Source organism: Ursus arctos, unplaced genomic scaffold (assembly GCF_023065955.2).
Source record: "Ursus arctos isolate Adak ecotype North America unplaced genomic scaffold, UrsArc2.0 scaffold_30, whole genome shotgun sequence".
Lineage (NCBI taxonomy): Eukaryota > Metazoa > Chordata > Mammalia > Carnivora > Ursidae > Ursus > Ursus arctos.
In genome coordinates, this window is record NW_026622986.1 from 35,564,858 (window position 1) to 35,581,693 (window position 16,836).

General features: G+C 42.4%; 1 protein-coding gene across 5 annotated transcripts in view; it reads left to right on the top strand.

Moving 5' to 3' along the window:
* The window catches only part of LARP4B (La ribonucleoprotein 4B), an 88,282-nt gene that overhangs the window by 19,972 nt on the left and 51,474 nt on the right, over nt 1–16,836 (top strand). For 3 of the 5 annotated variants that reach the window (XM_057304595.1, XM_048219352.2, XM_044392068.3), the window contains exons 2-3: nt 4,652–4,786; nt 5,387–5,446. In XM_057304595.1, the coding sequence (XP_057160578.1) occupies nt 4,706–4,786; nt 5,387–5,446 (141 nt within the window). In that variant the 5' untranslated portion in view covers nt 4,652–4,705. Of the gene's footprint in view, nt 1–4,651; nt 4,787–5,386; nt 5,447–9,617; nt 16,101–16,836 lie in introns of those variants that run through there. The other 2 variants (XM_044392065.3, XM_044392064.3) reach the window with 2 other exon arrangements.

Consider the following 16,836-nt stretch of genomic DNA (forward strand, 5'->3'; position numbering starts at 1 on the left):
ATTTCATTACCAAGCACAGATTTTAAATAACAGTAAGTGTGTGAAGTTTTAGATGGGTGTTTGTACTGTGTCCTAGTCAGATTTTTCTTTTTACTTTTTATTGTGGGAATTTTTAACCACAGAAGTAGAGAGGGTGGGTATTGGAGCAGCCGTCTGTGTGCCCTGCCTGTCATCTGGCTTCAACTGCCAGCCACTTGCTGCACTCCTGTATTTTTGTTTCTTCTCTTAAATTTACCAAAAAAATTGTTAGTATATTTTAAAGCAAATTCCGGGTATACAATGTCATCTATAGTCTTTTAGTTTACATGTCTCCCAGATAAGACCTTTAAACAGACACAGCACCTAGATTGCACCCAATGGAATTAATAATCATTCTATAATATCCTTTATCACCTAGGCAACAGTCAATTTTTCCTGTCAAAAATGTCATTCTAAAGTTAATTTATTTCAATCCAGATAGAGTTCTCACATTACATAAGGTTATTTGGTTAAAGCTTTTGTATTTTGTAGCAATAAAAATCTCTCCCATTTTTCCATGTCTAGAGTTTGCTGCAGAAATGAGGTCATCTGTCTTCTAGAATGCCCCACATTTTGGATTTAGCTAATGGCTTTGTGTTGGTGTGATTTAACATGTATTGCCCCAGAATTTCCTTTTAATTGGGGTCTGATCTAGAGGTTTGATTAACTACAGGTTCTTTTTTTGATAAATGGTAGGTTCCATGTTTACCAAGCAAGCACCCAATTCTTCAGAGTCCCACTGTGCCTTTCCTGCGGAAAGCATTCACATGAAGAAGAGTGCAACACCTAGTTCTTCCACTTTTTTGATGGGATTGAAAAGTCGCTTTAGTGTCCATCTGATCCAACCATTACGATGTTCTCCGTCAGCTCTCCACCAGGCTTTAACAGACATCAGTGGTTATTGCTTTGTTATTTCATTGGATGTTGCACATAGTTTGATTTTCTAATTTGGTCTTTCACTGTTTATTAATTGTGGCTCCTGTATAGAGAGCAGCTCGCCCTGACCAGTTACTTGGTTATGCTGCAGTGGTTTTCCAGGAAAGACAGGCTAGTCTAGACGCCTTTAGAAATCTTCAGAAAAGTGAGTTGGTATCCTGAGAACCTCCAGAGGTGACCAGTGAGGTGTGTGGGTTCTAATGTGTTTGTTACTGGTTCATTTTTTTATGTTCTGCATGTTGTCCATCTGTGGCCACGGGAGCCCTTCCCTTTCTTTCCTGTTGCTTCTGAACTGCGACCGCAGGCATGCTCACTGGCTTCCTTGCTTTCATAGCGAGGTGGCCCAGGTTTGTGTGACAGAAGCAGTAACCAGCACTCTTGGAAAGTGCAGAGAAAAGATGAGGAAAGACTGAGGAGTTGTCACAACTTGGAGGGGACTAAGGAGAAGTGACGGCTGAATGCCAGGGGAGGTCCTAAATGGGAACTCCCCCCACCTTAGTGAATGTTTATTTATGAAACAGACATTTCTGGTATGTGGGAAAAGGAACCATACTCTCTCAAGTGTTTAATAAGATTGATTAAACTTTTAGGTGTAGCTTTGGCAGGTGAAATTGAAAATGTTCTTCTAGCATAGAGACCACAGGACAGGAGGGAGGGCCCTTTGATTTCATCTCTTTGCCTTTTCACATCCAGAGATGAAATCAAACCAGGGAAATAAGTCCTTTTGTTGAGCTCAGGAAGGCTTTGTGAAGGCTGCCTCTGAACACTATCAGGTTTTCAAACTCCTAGGTCTTATGCTGGCAAATGCTTTGTTTTAGTGGTGAATTCCCCACCCCCCCCATCACCTCCTCCCCTTTCATATTTCTCTTTAAAACCTAGAGACCTGCTCTTTGGCCATTCCTGGAAGCAGTAGTTTAAATGGTTTAAGTCTTAGGGTGGTTTTGGTCTCTTGAATGAGTAATGAAAAGGTAGTTTTGTTATTTATTGAACTATTGTCAGTGTTGCATCATTGTACTCTGCCCTTATTTTAGATTCAGACGTTTGATAAAGTCTGATTTTGATGCTTTGTACCTTTTGTGCTGCTTAAACAAGGTGGAGATCAGTAAGCCCTCTTTCCAGGTGTAGGACTTTTGAAAAACAGTGCATGTTAGGTCAGTAATTAAGAGATCGTGTGGCATGACGTCAAGATTACTTGTTTGTGGGACTTGTTTGTAGGCCTGGGGCAGACCAGGCTTTTGTACTAGGACACTGCCATGCTACCTTTTTAACCTTTCGTCATAGAACATTTCAGGCATGCATAAGTAGACTGGATTAAGTCATGAATTCGCATACCCCTCTTCCAAGGGGAACAAATATGAACTCCCATGTCTCTGCCCCACATATTATTTTGAGGAAAATTCCAGACATCGTGTTATTGTCCCTGTAAATATTTCAATATGCAACTCTATAAAGCCTCTTTTTTTTTTTAATTAAAGATAACCACAGCGTCGTTCTCACATCTTAGAAAACGCAGTCCTTCTTTGACACCATCAAGTATCCGTTGGTACTGCTTCCCTGTTTGTCATTTGTTTCGATCGAATAAAGCCGACAAACCAAGTAAAGCCGTGATTTGGCCAGTATGAGCGTCATGGGTCCTTTTATGTTGAGGAAGCCATGCTGCTTGTCCAAATATTCCGCACCCCCGCGATCCACAGCACTCCTGTTTGCTGTAAGTTTGTAATAAGACCACATCCTGGGTGTGTGAATATTGTTTGTGTGTTTGTTTTGCAAGACCACTTCCTGGCCTTGCTGCTAGTTCTATCAGGAGGCACAGAATCTCTGACTGAAAAAATATAGGTAGTAGTTGTAATAAAGGATTCTTACAGTTGAATTTTTCCCCGTTTGGCTGTCTTACCTTGTTTTTAACCAAACATTTTTTTCTTTGAGAGTCTTACAAATCTAGAAGTTCATAGTGACAAAAGTGTCTGCAACATCTTCTGTGACTTGGTCTAGTTAGCATCCCATGACATCATTTTCTGGATTTGGTGTTTGGGGAGAGTCGGTGTCCGTCTGTCCCCCCCACCAAGGTTTTATTTATTTATTTGGTGGGCGGGGGGGGGGGAAGAGAAGCAGTGGGAGGAGGAGTTGAGGGAGAGGGAGAAGCAGACTCCCAGCTGAGCAGGGACCCCGTGATCATGACCTGAGCCGAAGGCAGATGCTTCACCCTTGATGTCCGTTTCTGTGATAGTTTCACATATTGCAAACTCATAGAGTTTAACACCTGTACTCGTCCTGTATTTTGGAAGACGTTGACCTCTGTGAAACTGATTTGTTTCAAGCGTTTCTTCTCTTGTGGCAGTTTATATTGTCAAACCTGTCAAATAGCACGTAAGTGATTGTTTGCTTTTGTGTCTGATGATAGAGTTGACTGTTGGATGAGATTACCTTTGATCATCAGATTATTTCATTAACAAGGGTTTTGGGAATTTATCATAAGCAGGTTATTGAGAGTAGGGAGCACCATCGTAGGAACCAAAAATCTGCATGGTTTCCTTGTGAGACAGAAATAGCTAGCTTTTAAATCTCCGTATCTGGCATGTGGATGCTGTGTTTTCAGAAGAGCCTGAGAGAGACCTGGATTAAAGCCAGTCCTAGGGGTGCTGTGAGGCAGCGCAGCTTGCTGCAGAAAGAGGGAAACACCACAGGTCAGCCCTGGGTGTCTGGAAACCCTGCTTCTCTTGCTGATCGCATGAAATCATGAGTATTGTTGTCTGTAATGAACAAGAGTTATTACTTACGCTGTTTGGGAAAATCAAATGAGATCTCTTGTTTGAAGTTCGGTCTCTTAACTGTTGAGCTGAGCCACTGCTTTGAAAAACCTGCTTTGCAGCACTGATCCTGCTGTCTTGAGGTGGTTTTTGGTTTGTGTGGGTCCGGATTTTGAAGGGATTCCTTTTCAACTAATTACTGTTTATTTCTCTTTAAAATTGTTGTCCTGGAACAAAATGCAATTAATGGGGCCAGTCAAACGATATATATAAAATTTGGGATTCATCGAATCACAAATTGGAGTTCTGTTAATTTTATAATTTTCTGTTTTTAAAAAAAATGGTTTTCTGGGCATGAGTGGGTTTATATGTGTTAGCACATGATTTCTAGTCTTAGTATATTCTTGGGTTAGTATAAAGGTGTAAATTATGGGCAGATTTTTTTTTTAAGATTTTATTTATTTATCTGAGAGAGAAAGAGTGCGTTCAAGAGAGCACAGCAGTGGGGAGAGGAAGAAGCAGGCACCCCGCTGAGCAGGGAGCCTGACATGGGGCTCAGTCCCAGGACCCCGAGATCATGACCTGAACTGAAGTCAGACGCTTAACTGACTGAGCCACCCAGGCGCCCCTAAGGGTAGATTTCTTTAAACTAAGACTACGGGGGCTCCTGGGTGGCTCGGTCGGCTGGGCGGTTGGCTCTTGAGCTCTGCTGGGCTCTTGATCTCAGGGTCATGAGTTCAAGCGCTGCGTTGGGCTCCATGCTGGGCGTGGAGCCCAAATTAAAAATAAATAAATAAGTAAATAAATAAATAAGCTACTTAGACTCCAGAGGGATAAACACATGTCCTGGAAAACCTGAGAATTTTAAGACTTCCTAGTAACTTAATTTTAAGAACCCATTGTATTGTGTACTTCAGGTTACTGATGTATGGTCCTTTGTTGTTTTACAGCACTCCACAGTTGCTACTCAGCTTCTCCCAGTGCAGCCACAAAGTAAACAGCTCATGACTTCTGATCAGGACACTAAGGTCGTGGCTGAACCGCAGGGCCAGCGAGTCCAGGAAGGGAAAGACAGCGCTCATCTGGTGAGTATGGGTCGAGGCCAGAATTGGCCTGGTGCCTCACTCTCCTCTTCTTCTGATCACAGATGCTGTGTTGGATTTAATAAGTAAATCAAAGTAGTAACTCTGGCATATCTCACAACCTGAATGTAGGTGTTATATTCTGAATAAGTTTATGGGGAGCTTAGTAGTAGAGGAAGCTGTCAGTAGTAGGTGAGAGAGAAAACACATATCTCTAGACACTTAAAAACTTTTGGAGTTTAAATCACCAAGAAAAATGCAGTGATTTATAAATACTGTAGTAACATTACACTTGTTGTACTGATAATGCATTTAAAGAATTAGGATTGTAAAATAGTTTTTTGACTGCTTTTAAAAAGATTTTAGCACATCAAGCAAAGCAGATTTTTATTAATTTTCTTCATTGAAACTACAAGGAGTTTTGCTTATGGTGGTCAGAATTTTACATATTTTAAGTTTCAAGGCTCCTACATCTTTCTGAATATTATTTGTCATGTAAAAATGTGTTTTTCTCAGTGGGTTTTGTTTGTGTTAAATTACTGTTGTTTGAAAATGCTGCTTTACATTGTAATGATGTTGTGTTCGATGTTTCCAATTTTACAGATGAATGGTCCCATATCTCAAACCACTTCTCAGACAAGCTCCATCCCAGCTTTGAGTCAGGTAATTCACTTGCAGACCAGGTGCAGCTGAGGCTCACAAATAACTGCCTTACAACAAATATTTATTGTAACAAAATTAGAAAATGTTGTTTCCCAACGGAGGGTGCGGGAGGTGGTGGCGGGGGAGCCCCCCTGGGTTGGAGGTGTTCAGTACTGTACGTCCTCCTCGGACTTCTGTGTGTGCTGCATGTCTGGTTCTACAGACGCGGTGTGCCCCGGGTTCACGTAGGGTCCGATACTCAACCACAGTGCTCTTAATGGTCCACTGGTAATGTCTTGACTGTATATGATTAGCTCTGCATTTTGAAAGCCTCTGTTCTTTAAAGTACACAAGTCATAGTAAGCTTTTACTAAGAAGATTGGTTTCACGTTTTAGCTGTGGCTAATGAAAGAGTAAGGAAATGGAGATCCGTTGGTGTTTAACACTTGCCTTAGCTCCTGTGCATACGAGTACGTCAGGGGCATTTGGAGCCACTCCAAACTTAGCTTGGCGGGCTTCTAAGTAATCTTATAAACCTGGCACAATTTAAAAAACAAACAAACAAAAACCACTTCTGAAGTAATCTTACAAAACTTAGAGTAAATTTCCCCCAAATGGCAAACAGTTCATGTAGAAATTGAAGGAGGGACTGGATTGCTCATCCTCATTTTAGTAAGGTGGAATTTTTAAAAATGAAAGATTTCCTCCAAACTATTGTTATTTCATTGTTGTTATTACATGTGTACGGTTTTTTTGTATATTGTATTTTACATTGATTTTTTTAAAATGAATTTTATAATATTTTAAGTAATTTAAGATCCAAATATAAGATCTTTAATAATCTAAGAGGGAAATTAAGCAGAAATCATCAAAAAAAAAATTTTTTTTTAGGGCCAGTCTTCCTCCTCCTCATGGTTGATTTACAATCCAACATAATGTTCAGCCATCTTTTTAAAATGTATTGTAGGGCTAAAAACTAGATTTTGGATTCTTTGGGGTTTTTTTTGCCTGTTTTATTACTTTATTCCTAAGTATTGAGATAAGACCTATCTAGAAAAGAATTGAAACACTTGAGCCAGAATTCAGGATTTCACTTCTGTACAGAAATAATTTGCAACTAGTACTGCCTACACATGCTTTCTTTGTCACTTTTAAGAGTTAACGTCCTATAATAGACCCGATGTAGCAAGTTCTTAGTCCGGCCTTGATCTTTAGTGCCCTTGGTGTCCCTTGGGCACATCCCATCTCTGATTTGAGGTTTCATACAGTGTGGATGTGCTATTTGCCAGTGTTAACAGGGTGCCGCACACTTAGGTTTTCATAGGATCATTAAATACTAGAGCTAGAAGGTACCCTGAGAGACATCTGGGCTTATAGTGTGTGTGTTCTTTAATAAAGATTTATTTACAACAAACTTGAGCATCTTTACAGGAAAGGGAAAGAGTACACACATTTTTATGTAGCTGTAATCAACATATATATATTTCACCTCATCTTTTCCCACATGGCGTGATTTCATCTATGTATTTCCTTGCCATTGTGGTATTTTCTTTATGTTGCAGTGCTGTCGTTCTTTAGCCATTTGGTTTGGGGACATTTATATTGTTTATTTCTTTCCTGCTATTATAAATGGCATTGCTCTGAAAATCTTTCTAGCTGGCATCATTGCATGGTGCGCCTGAGTGTGTGGGTGTGGTCGTTGGGTTGGCAGCTGCAGGTGTTCCAGTGGCTGAGTGAGCGTGTCTAGCAGTCTGATTTAGGAAGCAGTCTGTTGAAGGTTCAGTCTTTCCCCTGAGCTGGATATGGTGTGAGTAGAATTTCCGTAGAGATTCCCAAATAAATGCCTGACTAATTCAGGAGCAGCTTTGCATTTATCCAGTGGTAATATTATTCATATTTATTATACAGCCCCCCCCCAAAAAAACTTACCGAGTAGTAACTCTTTACAACCCTAGCCAATCAGTGAGCATCAGAAAATTGATCTTTAGCTAGAGGAAGCTGAGACCCAGCGAGGCTTAAGTAATTTCCCCAAGATTACTTAACTACAGAGTGGCAGAACCATGATTTGAATCCCGGCAACCTGACTTCAGAGTCCAAACTCAAGATGAGATACCTCCTCTTTGGTATCTTTTATTTCATTTAAATAAAGAAACAAGTAGAAAATAATACCCCAGACAAAAACCGATTTGAATTGTGTCTGAGTGGATGAAATTAATTTGGGATAAAGGTGGAGGATTTTAGGTGGGGAATAGCATGACTTACATTTTTGGGAGATTATTTTGGCCTCGATATGTTTTTATATATAATAGATTGTAGTGAGCAAAGAAAGCGAATGGATTTCAAATTATTTTGGAGGTGGATTTAACCACACCAAGTTGTGGATTGGATGTAGAGGTTGGGGTGAGGGAAAGATAAATCAGGGATAGTTGAACAACTTGATGAATAGAGTTTTCATTTATTTTGAGATGGAAAAAATTGGAGAAGTAAAGGTTTCTGGAGGGGAAGTCCACCTGGTAGAAATTCAAGCAAGCAGTGAAGTGGGCAGGTGGGGCCAGTTGGACCTCAGTGGAGAATTTGGAGCCTGAGATGTTTGAAGTTGGAAGTAAACAAATAGATGTTTTATTATTTTAAAAATTTATTATATAGAAAAAACCATTAAAACTATTGTAAATATGGATTAGGGTTATATAATTGAAAAGTAACTGAGTTATTAATTGGAATAAAATCAACTCTAATCCTTTTTTTTTCCTCTATAATTTTTTGCTTATCTTGACAGATTTTATGTCCTGTAAGGGCATTCTTGGCTATAACTTTTCATTGATCCTTTTCTAATCACCTGTATTACTTCTATAAATTTGATTAAAATTTATTTAAGAAATTATGTTCTATATCATTTTTTATAAATGTTTCAAATGTCTTAGTTTTCTCTGAGGAGTTTTAAGACCCATAAGGGCAGGAACCGTGTAATGTACTTTATTGATACTTCTTTGCAAGGTATACTTTACCTAAATTGAAAATTTTCATTAATATCAGCATGGCATAATTGATAGTTTAGTTGTTTAAGAACTTACCTTTATCTAATCATGTATCTGGTAACCATAGGAATTACATATAACATCCAAAAGTTATAACTGCCTAATTTAAATTGATTCCTACTTAACTTTAATAGCACACAAAAACTGTACTCCTGTAAAATTCTCCCCCTCCTTTGTGTTACTGGTGTCACAAATTACATCTTTATTACTGTGTGCCCAGTAATGTAGATTTATAGTTATTTTTATGCACTTGTCTTTTAAATTCTCTAGAAAATAAAAAGTGGAGCAGTAAATTAAAATTACAGTAGTCCTAGCTTTTGTAATTGTCCATGTATTCATCTTTATCAGGGAGCTTTATGTCTTCATACAGCTTTGAGTTACTGTGTCATGTTTTTTCATTTCAGCCTGAAGGACTCCTTTAGCCTCTCTTCTGGGGCAGACCCGTGTTAACAAACTACTTCAGCTTTTATCTGAGAATGTTTTAATTTCTTCTTCAGTTTTGCTGAGGAAGGAATTCTCAATGGACAGTTTTTTCTTTCAGTGCTTCAACGGTATCCGCCCCTGCCTTCTTAGCCTGTAAGGGTTCTAATGATAAACTGGCTGATACTCTTATTGAAGAGCTCTTGTACCTGACAAGTAACTTTTTTCTTGCTGCTTTCAAGATTGATTGTTTTTCAACAGTTTGATCAATGTAATGTGTCTTGGTGTGGGTCTCTTTGTGTTTGTCCTACTTGAAGTTTGTTGAGATTGTGGATTTGTAAATTTGTGTATTCATCCAAATTGGGAAGTTTCTGGCCACTCTTTCTTCAGGTATTCTCTCTTGCCCTTCCTCTGCTGGGACTCCCACGATGAGTGTTTGTCTATATGGGACATAGATGGTGTCCCATAAGCTCTTTAGGCTCCACTCAACTTTTCTCTGTTTTTTTCTTTTACTCTTCTGGATAATTTCATTTGTCCCCTGTTCAAATTTGCTGATTCTTCTGCCTATCCAAGTCTGCTGTTGAACCCCTTTAGTGAATTTTTCAGTTCAGTAACTTACTGTTCAGCTCCAGAATATTTGTTTGGTTGTTTTTATAAATGCCTATCTCTTTGTTGGTATTCTCATTTTGTTCATATATCGTTTTACTGATTAACCTTAGTTCCTTGTCCATGTTTTTCCTTTGCTCTTTGAGTATATTTAAGAATGTTGTTTTAAAGTCTTTGTGGAGTAAAAGGACTGAGCTTTCCATGTCTGAGCTTTCCAAAGGACAGTGAATTTTGTTCTTTTGAATGAGTTGTGTTTTCCTGTTTCTTTGTATGCCTTGTGATTTTTTTTTGTTGTTGTTGTTGCTGAGAACTGGGCATTTGATTTTATTTATAATGTATAGAATATCTTATTGTTTTGAGACTTTTCCAAATTATTTTTGTAAAGACTGCTCCTTGTCATATGTGTTCATTGAAGTCTCTGTTCCTTTAGCTTGTATTCAGCTAATACTTTGACAGAGATTTCTGCTAATGCCATGAACTGAAACAGACAGTCCAGATCCCCTCCTCCCCGAAGAAGACAGGAGAGAGAATACAACTACCCTTCCCAGTCTTCATAGACAGGCTCTGTTCTGAGACAGTCCCTCACTGATTACCTCATTAACCAACCCAAGGTGAAAGCCTAAGGTCTTCTCAGGACTGTTTTGAGCATCTGTCTTGCCTGGATGTGGCTTTCGGAATTTCCCATATACATGGCTGATTTCCCAAAGAGTTTCACCGTAGCTTTTGTGGGCTTCAGATGGTTTTTATTTTATTTTATTTTATTTTATTTTATTTTAAAGATTTTATTTATTTGACAGAGACACAGCGTGAGAGGGAACACAAGCAGAGGGGGAGGGAGAAGCAGGCTTCCCGCTGAGCAGGGAGCCCGATGTGGGGCTCGATCCCAGGACCCTGGGATCATGACCTGAGTCGAAGGGAGACATTTAACAACTGAGCCACCCAGGCGCTCCATCTTTTTTTTATTTTAAACTTTTAATTTTTTTTTATTTTTAAAGATTTTATTTACGTGAGAGAGCGAGAGTGCAAGCACTAGCAGGGGGGAGAGGGAGAAGCAGACTCCCCGCTGAGCTGGGAGCCCGATGCAGGACTCGATCCCAGGACCCTGGGACCATGACCTGAGCTGAAGAGAGATGCTTAACCTACTGAGCCACCCAGGTGTCCCTTTTGGTTGTTTTCTTGATATTTCTGAGGGGATCGAAAGCTTGGACCTGCTTTTAGTTCACCATTTTGCTTGACCTTTTGTAACCTTTTAAATGAGAACTTTTTCTAAGTTGTTATTAAATTGTTATTCTAATAATAGAGAACTACTGATAAACTCTAATGCATGTAATTTTTACACAAATATAAAACTTCAGTGCCCAAACTAATAAAATGCAAATTAATGACATTCAGTCTAGCAGGTGATGTTTTGTTGGAAGTAAAGCTACATCGCCAGGTGCTTGTGGTACTAGTTACCCAGAGTTTCTTTGAGTTTACCACAGCTTGAGCTGCTGAACGCCACGTGAACAACTTGCCCACAACTTTTGCTGGTTTGTTTCTGTGGCATACCTGGTGTTGCTTGGGCCTCACCAGGCATGAGTGAATTTGGGACATTTTAAGTTCAACTCTTTTCTCATCAGAGCAGGTAATTTAAGTATTGTCACATGGTGCTGCTGTGCTCCTAAACTTATGTGCAAATTTAAGATTTTGTGTTTGCATCTTTTTATTTATTTATTTTTTTAAAAGATTTTATTTATTTATTCGACAGAGATAGAGACAGCCAGCGAGAGAGGGAACACAAGCAGGGGGAGCGGGAGAGGAAGAAGCAGGCTCATAGCAGAGGAGCCTGATGTGGGGCTCGATCCCATTACGCGGGGATCATGCCCTGAGCCGAAGGCAGACGCTTAACCACTGTGCCACCCAGGCGCCCCTGCATCTTTTTAAATTAAATTAAATTAATTTGTTTGAGAGTGTGAGAGTGTGCATGAGCACGGGGAGGAGCAGAGGGAGAGGGACAAGCAGACTGCACGCTGAGCGTGGGGCCTGATGCAGGGCTCGATCCCATGACCTTGAGATTATGACCTGAGCTGAAATCAAAAGTTGGGCACTTAACTGACTAAGCCACGCAGGCATCCCTGTGTTTGCATCTTTTAATCCTTTTAGAGCTTCTGCAGATTCCGAGGCCACTACAGGTTTGAGTAGTTGATGGTACAGGCGCTAAGACTTGCTGTTAGCATGCTTTCCTGGAGGCATGAAGAGTAACCGGCATGTGGGGGTAGGAGACCATCATCTTGCACAGTTGGGAGGGATGACCTTACAAAGGATGGTGAGATTGGGAAAGCATGGCTAGGAGACATGACCGAAGGTTTGAGCAAATGCAGCCCACGCTGGGCTTGTTTGGTTGGGTTCTTTGGATGAAATAGGGTAAGGAGGATGGCATTATAGAGTAAGAGGTGATTCTAGAGGTGGGCCGGGGCCAGAGTGTGAGGACTCTGGAGGGGTATTAAAGTTCTGTTCCGAGTATTTTACGTAATGTCTTCATGACAACTCTTTAAAATAGCTGTTGTTGGCCCCATTTTACAAATGAGAAAACTGAGAGATGAGATGATTTGCCAGAGCTTATGCATGTAGTAAACACAAACTTAGCCTCACACCTGAACAGATAACCTGGACCAGGAGGGATTTTGGGAGCTTTTGAGGGACTTCCTGTTACTGGCCTGGTGGGTTTTGATTTTCTTTTTTTCTCTTTTGCTCTTTCCTTTGTCTTAGAATTTTTAGACATCCGTGCAAGTTAGAATAATAAAGTAAACTCTGTGGGCCTGTGGTGACTTGAGGAGTCACCCCCCCCATTTTGTTACTTTTATGTTATCGCTTCCTTCCCTCTACACACACACTTTCAAAAAAATGTTATGTATGTATTTACTTCTTTACTTGCTGGGGTGTTCCAAAGCAAATCCCAGACGATGTGCCATTCACCATAAACATCCCCACGTGGGTCCCTAATGGGCACCATTGCAGTGTCGTGCCTCGCAGTTACTCCTCTGTACCCACAGACTTCATTCTCAGAGCAGAAAATGAGCTACAAGTATAACTTGTCTATACGTTCTAAAGAACACATCTTTATTGTTGCTTCTCCTTGGGAAATATACATGCTAACTTCTTTGGTTGCCCCCTTCCCATGATATGTAATTCAGAGAACGCTGAAACACTGTGGAAAACGCAGGAGTCTAAAATGTAGTCTTGTTCTTTCTGGCTGGGATAACAATTGTAGGGATTTCTTTTTCATTGAGTTTATGAGAATAGGAGAAATACTATGAAAATTATCTGTCGTTCTTCTGAGTCTTTGGGTTCCACGTGCTGTTTGGTTTTAGTGCGTGGAGGAGGATGGCTGTTCGGCAGGGCCTGTTGTGGTTTGGGTTTGGGATTTGAGTGGCAGGGACATGTGACTGCTGTGCAAGGGGTTATTTTTGGTATCTGGGTGTCGGCTTCTCGTCAGAAATCATAGCAAGTTAGCGTGAGATGCACTTGCGGAGGCTCAGAACACGCCAGGCATGGTTCTGTGAGCTTTTGAACTTTTGAACATGGGTTGTTGCTTCAGCAAGGAATTAAGTAGTGACAGTGACAATGAAAAAGATGGCCTGTTGCCGAAATCTGTGGAGGAGGCGGGGTCAGAGAACAAGATAAGTAAAGCTTTGTCTTCCTTATTTGATACCCTTGAAGGTGAGGAGCTTCACAGTGTTGGACATGGAGGCAGCGGGGCAGCTGCCGGAGCTAATCTGTGGACAAGGGCTTTTGTGAGGCCAGGGCAGCAGCAGGGTCTGGGGCTGAGGCAGTCTTCGGACTCGGTTTCCTCTCCAGTATCCCAGTTCTTAATTAGGTATGAAAGTTTAGGTGAGAGTGATAAGAATTTAGAGATTGTTGCTTTTGAGCAAGGCTGTGACGGTGTCTCGGTCACTCGTGTGAGCCCTGTCAGTAAACGGGGTTTCTCTGAAGATGTTTGTTCCAAAGGTGACGAGCCTCTTTCACGCGTCCTGGTGCCTTTTGGCCGGGGCGTGCAGGGAGGAGCCCTTGAACAGAGTCATCTCGGCCATTACCCAGCCACTCGTATAAACTCCGTAACAGAGAAAGAAGTGGCGGTAAATGTTCAAAGCAGTAGGGATACTAACTCTTCAGATAGGTCTGGTAGGGAGATGGAGGGTGAACACCCTGTTTGTGTTGATCACAAAGCACTCAGGGCTTCGAGAGAGCGCGAGTTTTACAGCATTTGTGTCGTAGATCCTGACTGCCTGGGTGTTGCTGAGGAGCTGTGTGCCCCCGTGTGTGGAGCAGCTGCCGTGGAAGACAGTCGGTCAGCTGTCACCTCTGAGGGAATTCGCAGAGGGGCCTGGCCGCCGGCGAAGGCTGCACAAGGCCCAGGACAGTTAGTCGCCCTACAGGAGGAGCTCTCCCCACGGGGCATGCCCGGTCCGAATGAAATGAAGGAAGTTTTTAAGGAAAATACTAAACCTGGTTTCAAACTAATGACTGCGTCTTTAAGGGCTCACACTTATACCGGGTTCCCTAAAGATTCCGCAGAAAGCACTGCATTCCATAATGTGGGCATCCTCCCTGAATTTAACAGTAACGTAGACACTGGCTCGCCGGAATGTGTGTGTGCCCTCCCTGAAGAAAGCGAGAACTGTAGTCTAGAACAGGTAAGTCCGATGGGTGATTCACATTTTAATTTACCTGCCGACCCTTCAGAAGTTGAAAGAAATGGTGAATCTGGGGCTGTAGCAGCTAGCGTAGGTCAGAGTTTAAACTCTGAAAAGGAAAGAGAAGATAATTCTGTCAGACCACTGAAAGACAATGATTATTTCAGTTTCGATGTTAGCGGAGCAGAAAGTAGTCTCCTTCCCCGGAGTCTAGATAGGATTCATTTAAGGTCGGAAAGGTGTGTCACTTCCCTGAGCTTTAGAAATGAACATTTTCCCATTCATGCCAGTTTCCAAGAAGTAGCCCCTAACAGACCTGGTGATCCTGGACCGGACCACCTCCTAGGGCCAGCGATGGCCGAGGGGCAGAAGCAGCGTGTCTGCAGCCTGAAACCTGGAAGCATCCAGCTTGCAAACAAAGCACAGTTGTCTTTGCAATCTGAAAATAGTTCATCTTATCAAGATAAGGATAAAATGAGCACTTTTGAAGAAGAGAGTCATGGACAGAGGGCTTTTGAGTGGAGATCTTCACATCAGGTAGACCTGTGTGCAGAACCTGGGGCCAGTGAGGCCCAAGCACAGATCTGTGATTTAACTGGTATGCCATGCGAGGCAGACATGGGGAGAGTATTCCAAAGAACGGGCTCCCCGGAGCTCAGAAGCTCCCAGGAACTGCCCCCAGATGGCAAGTCTCTTGATGTCTCCAGCTGTTTTCAGAGTAACTTTATCTCCTCCGCATTTGCTTTCACCTGCCCTGAAGAAGAAAGTGAAGCTGGCCTGGGTTTTAAAACAGAAGATGAAATGTGTGTGAAGAGTGCAGAGCGTGACCAGCAAAGATTAGAAAGTGCCGGAAAAGAGCCACTGAAAGCCAGTCACAGAGAGACCAGTAAGAATGATGGAGGAGATGTGAAGTCAGACTCTGAAACCACCTTTACCCGGGAAACAAGCACAGCACCCCACGGGGCAGCGCCCAGTTGGGACGTGCAGGCTTGGGGTAGGTCAGACAACATAGGGCAGCCCCGTAGCAGAACCAGTCACACGGAAGAGAATGATGATACCTGTGCCGTGAGTGACTGCAGACACGAGCATCTGGATCTTGCACCACCTCTAAGCCAGCGTTTGCATTCAGCTGAGCAGAGGTCACAAGCAGAAGAGAAAGAGTCTGTGAACAGCAGTGAAAATGCAGGCCTGGATCAGGTTTTGTCCGAGTCAGCCGAGGAGAGTTCTGATGCCTTAGGGGCTGGCACGTTGGGGGCGAGCAAGCCAGCACCAACAGGGAAGGGAAGGGAGAGAGACAACATCGACGTGTGTGGGATGAGCACACATGTGTACCGTGTCAGGCAAAGACATGCCAAGCCTATGCTGAATGGACCTGCATTAAACAGTGGAGTGGATTTTGTGGGAAGTCCACAGGTGACTTTTAGAGAAATGGAGTTAGGTGGGACTCTTGAGGGATATCCCTGTGTGACCCAGGTGGACAGATACCCAGACCCTGCTCACGAGGTGCTGCAGGTCCTTCCTGTTGTCCCTGGTGACAGTGCAGAAATAGCGGTACCACATTGTGGGGACCATATCTTACCACTCACAGAAGATGCTGTAAATACACCTGGAAATCCTGCCGGAGGGGATTTGCAGAGCTTCCCAGACGAATTGTACTCCCAGGTTCTGAATGAACTTGCCTATTACCCAGTGGGAGGGTTTGCGAGTCAGACATTTTCTGAAGGACTGGCCGATGGCTGCAGTGAGTATCAAGAGAGCTGTCCATGGGCTCATCCAGCTGGGAAAGATGCCTTAGAAGAGCAGCAGGTACCTAATGAGCGTCTGCCCGGGAAGCCACCAGACTTAGAGGTCGCTCTGTTCTGGATGGAGAAGCTCCCTTATCAGCTACCAGTGGCAGAAGATGCTGTTGTTTGGGGATGGCAGAATAGAGGTGGACAGTTAGTAAGTATGCTTTATCAGTTTTATTATTGTGCTGTGAAATGCTAGAGTTTCACTGTGATTGCTTTTAACTTCCACGAGGTTTTATTCTAAATGATGGGCCGTCATTTGACTGTGTGTGTCACGCTGTGAGTTACTATAGCATCAGCTTGACCATTTCCAGCCTGGGGAGTGTGACTCAGTTTACTGTTTGGTATCTTTAGGCCAGAGTGTGTGTGCCAGCTCTTGCTAGCACTCAGCCCGGCACTGCTGGCTGTCACACACAGCTTGGTGCAGACTTCTTCCGCGTGTGGACGTTGTGTGTCCTGAGGGCTGCCCTGCTGGGCCCGTGTCCTTCCTCATAGCCCCCTTGTTGGAGCAGAGCAAACGTTTGTTCATTGAATTTGAAAGTCATTTCACAAAGGCCACATTTGGACAGTAGAGAAGACTCAAAACCTGTGCTCTCTGCTACAAATTTGCTGCTTTTAACTGGCTCTGAAGTCTGTCTCCTGTCAGCCAGAAGCACCTGCAGAGCTTCCGACCGTGGTGCTCGGGCCCTGCTCATTTGGAAAAAGCTTCACAGATGCTACTGCAGCAACCAGCTGAGTGGAGCATCTTTTTAGATAGTCTGTGATAAACACAAACATTCAACAAACGTGAAGTTAGTCTTGCCCTTAAAGTAGTCCTTTTGGACATGTATAATTGAAAGGCATACTTCTAACAGCAGACTCTCATTGACTCAACCAATAGTTTATTTATT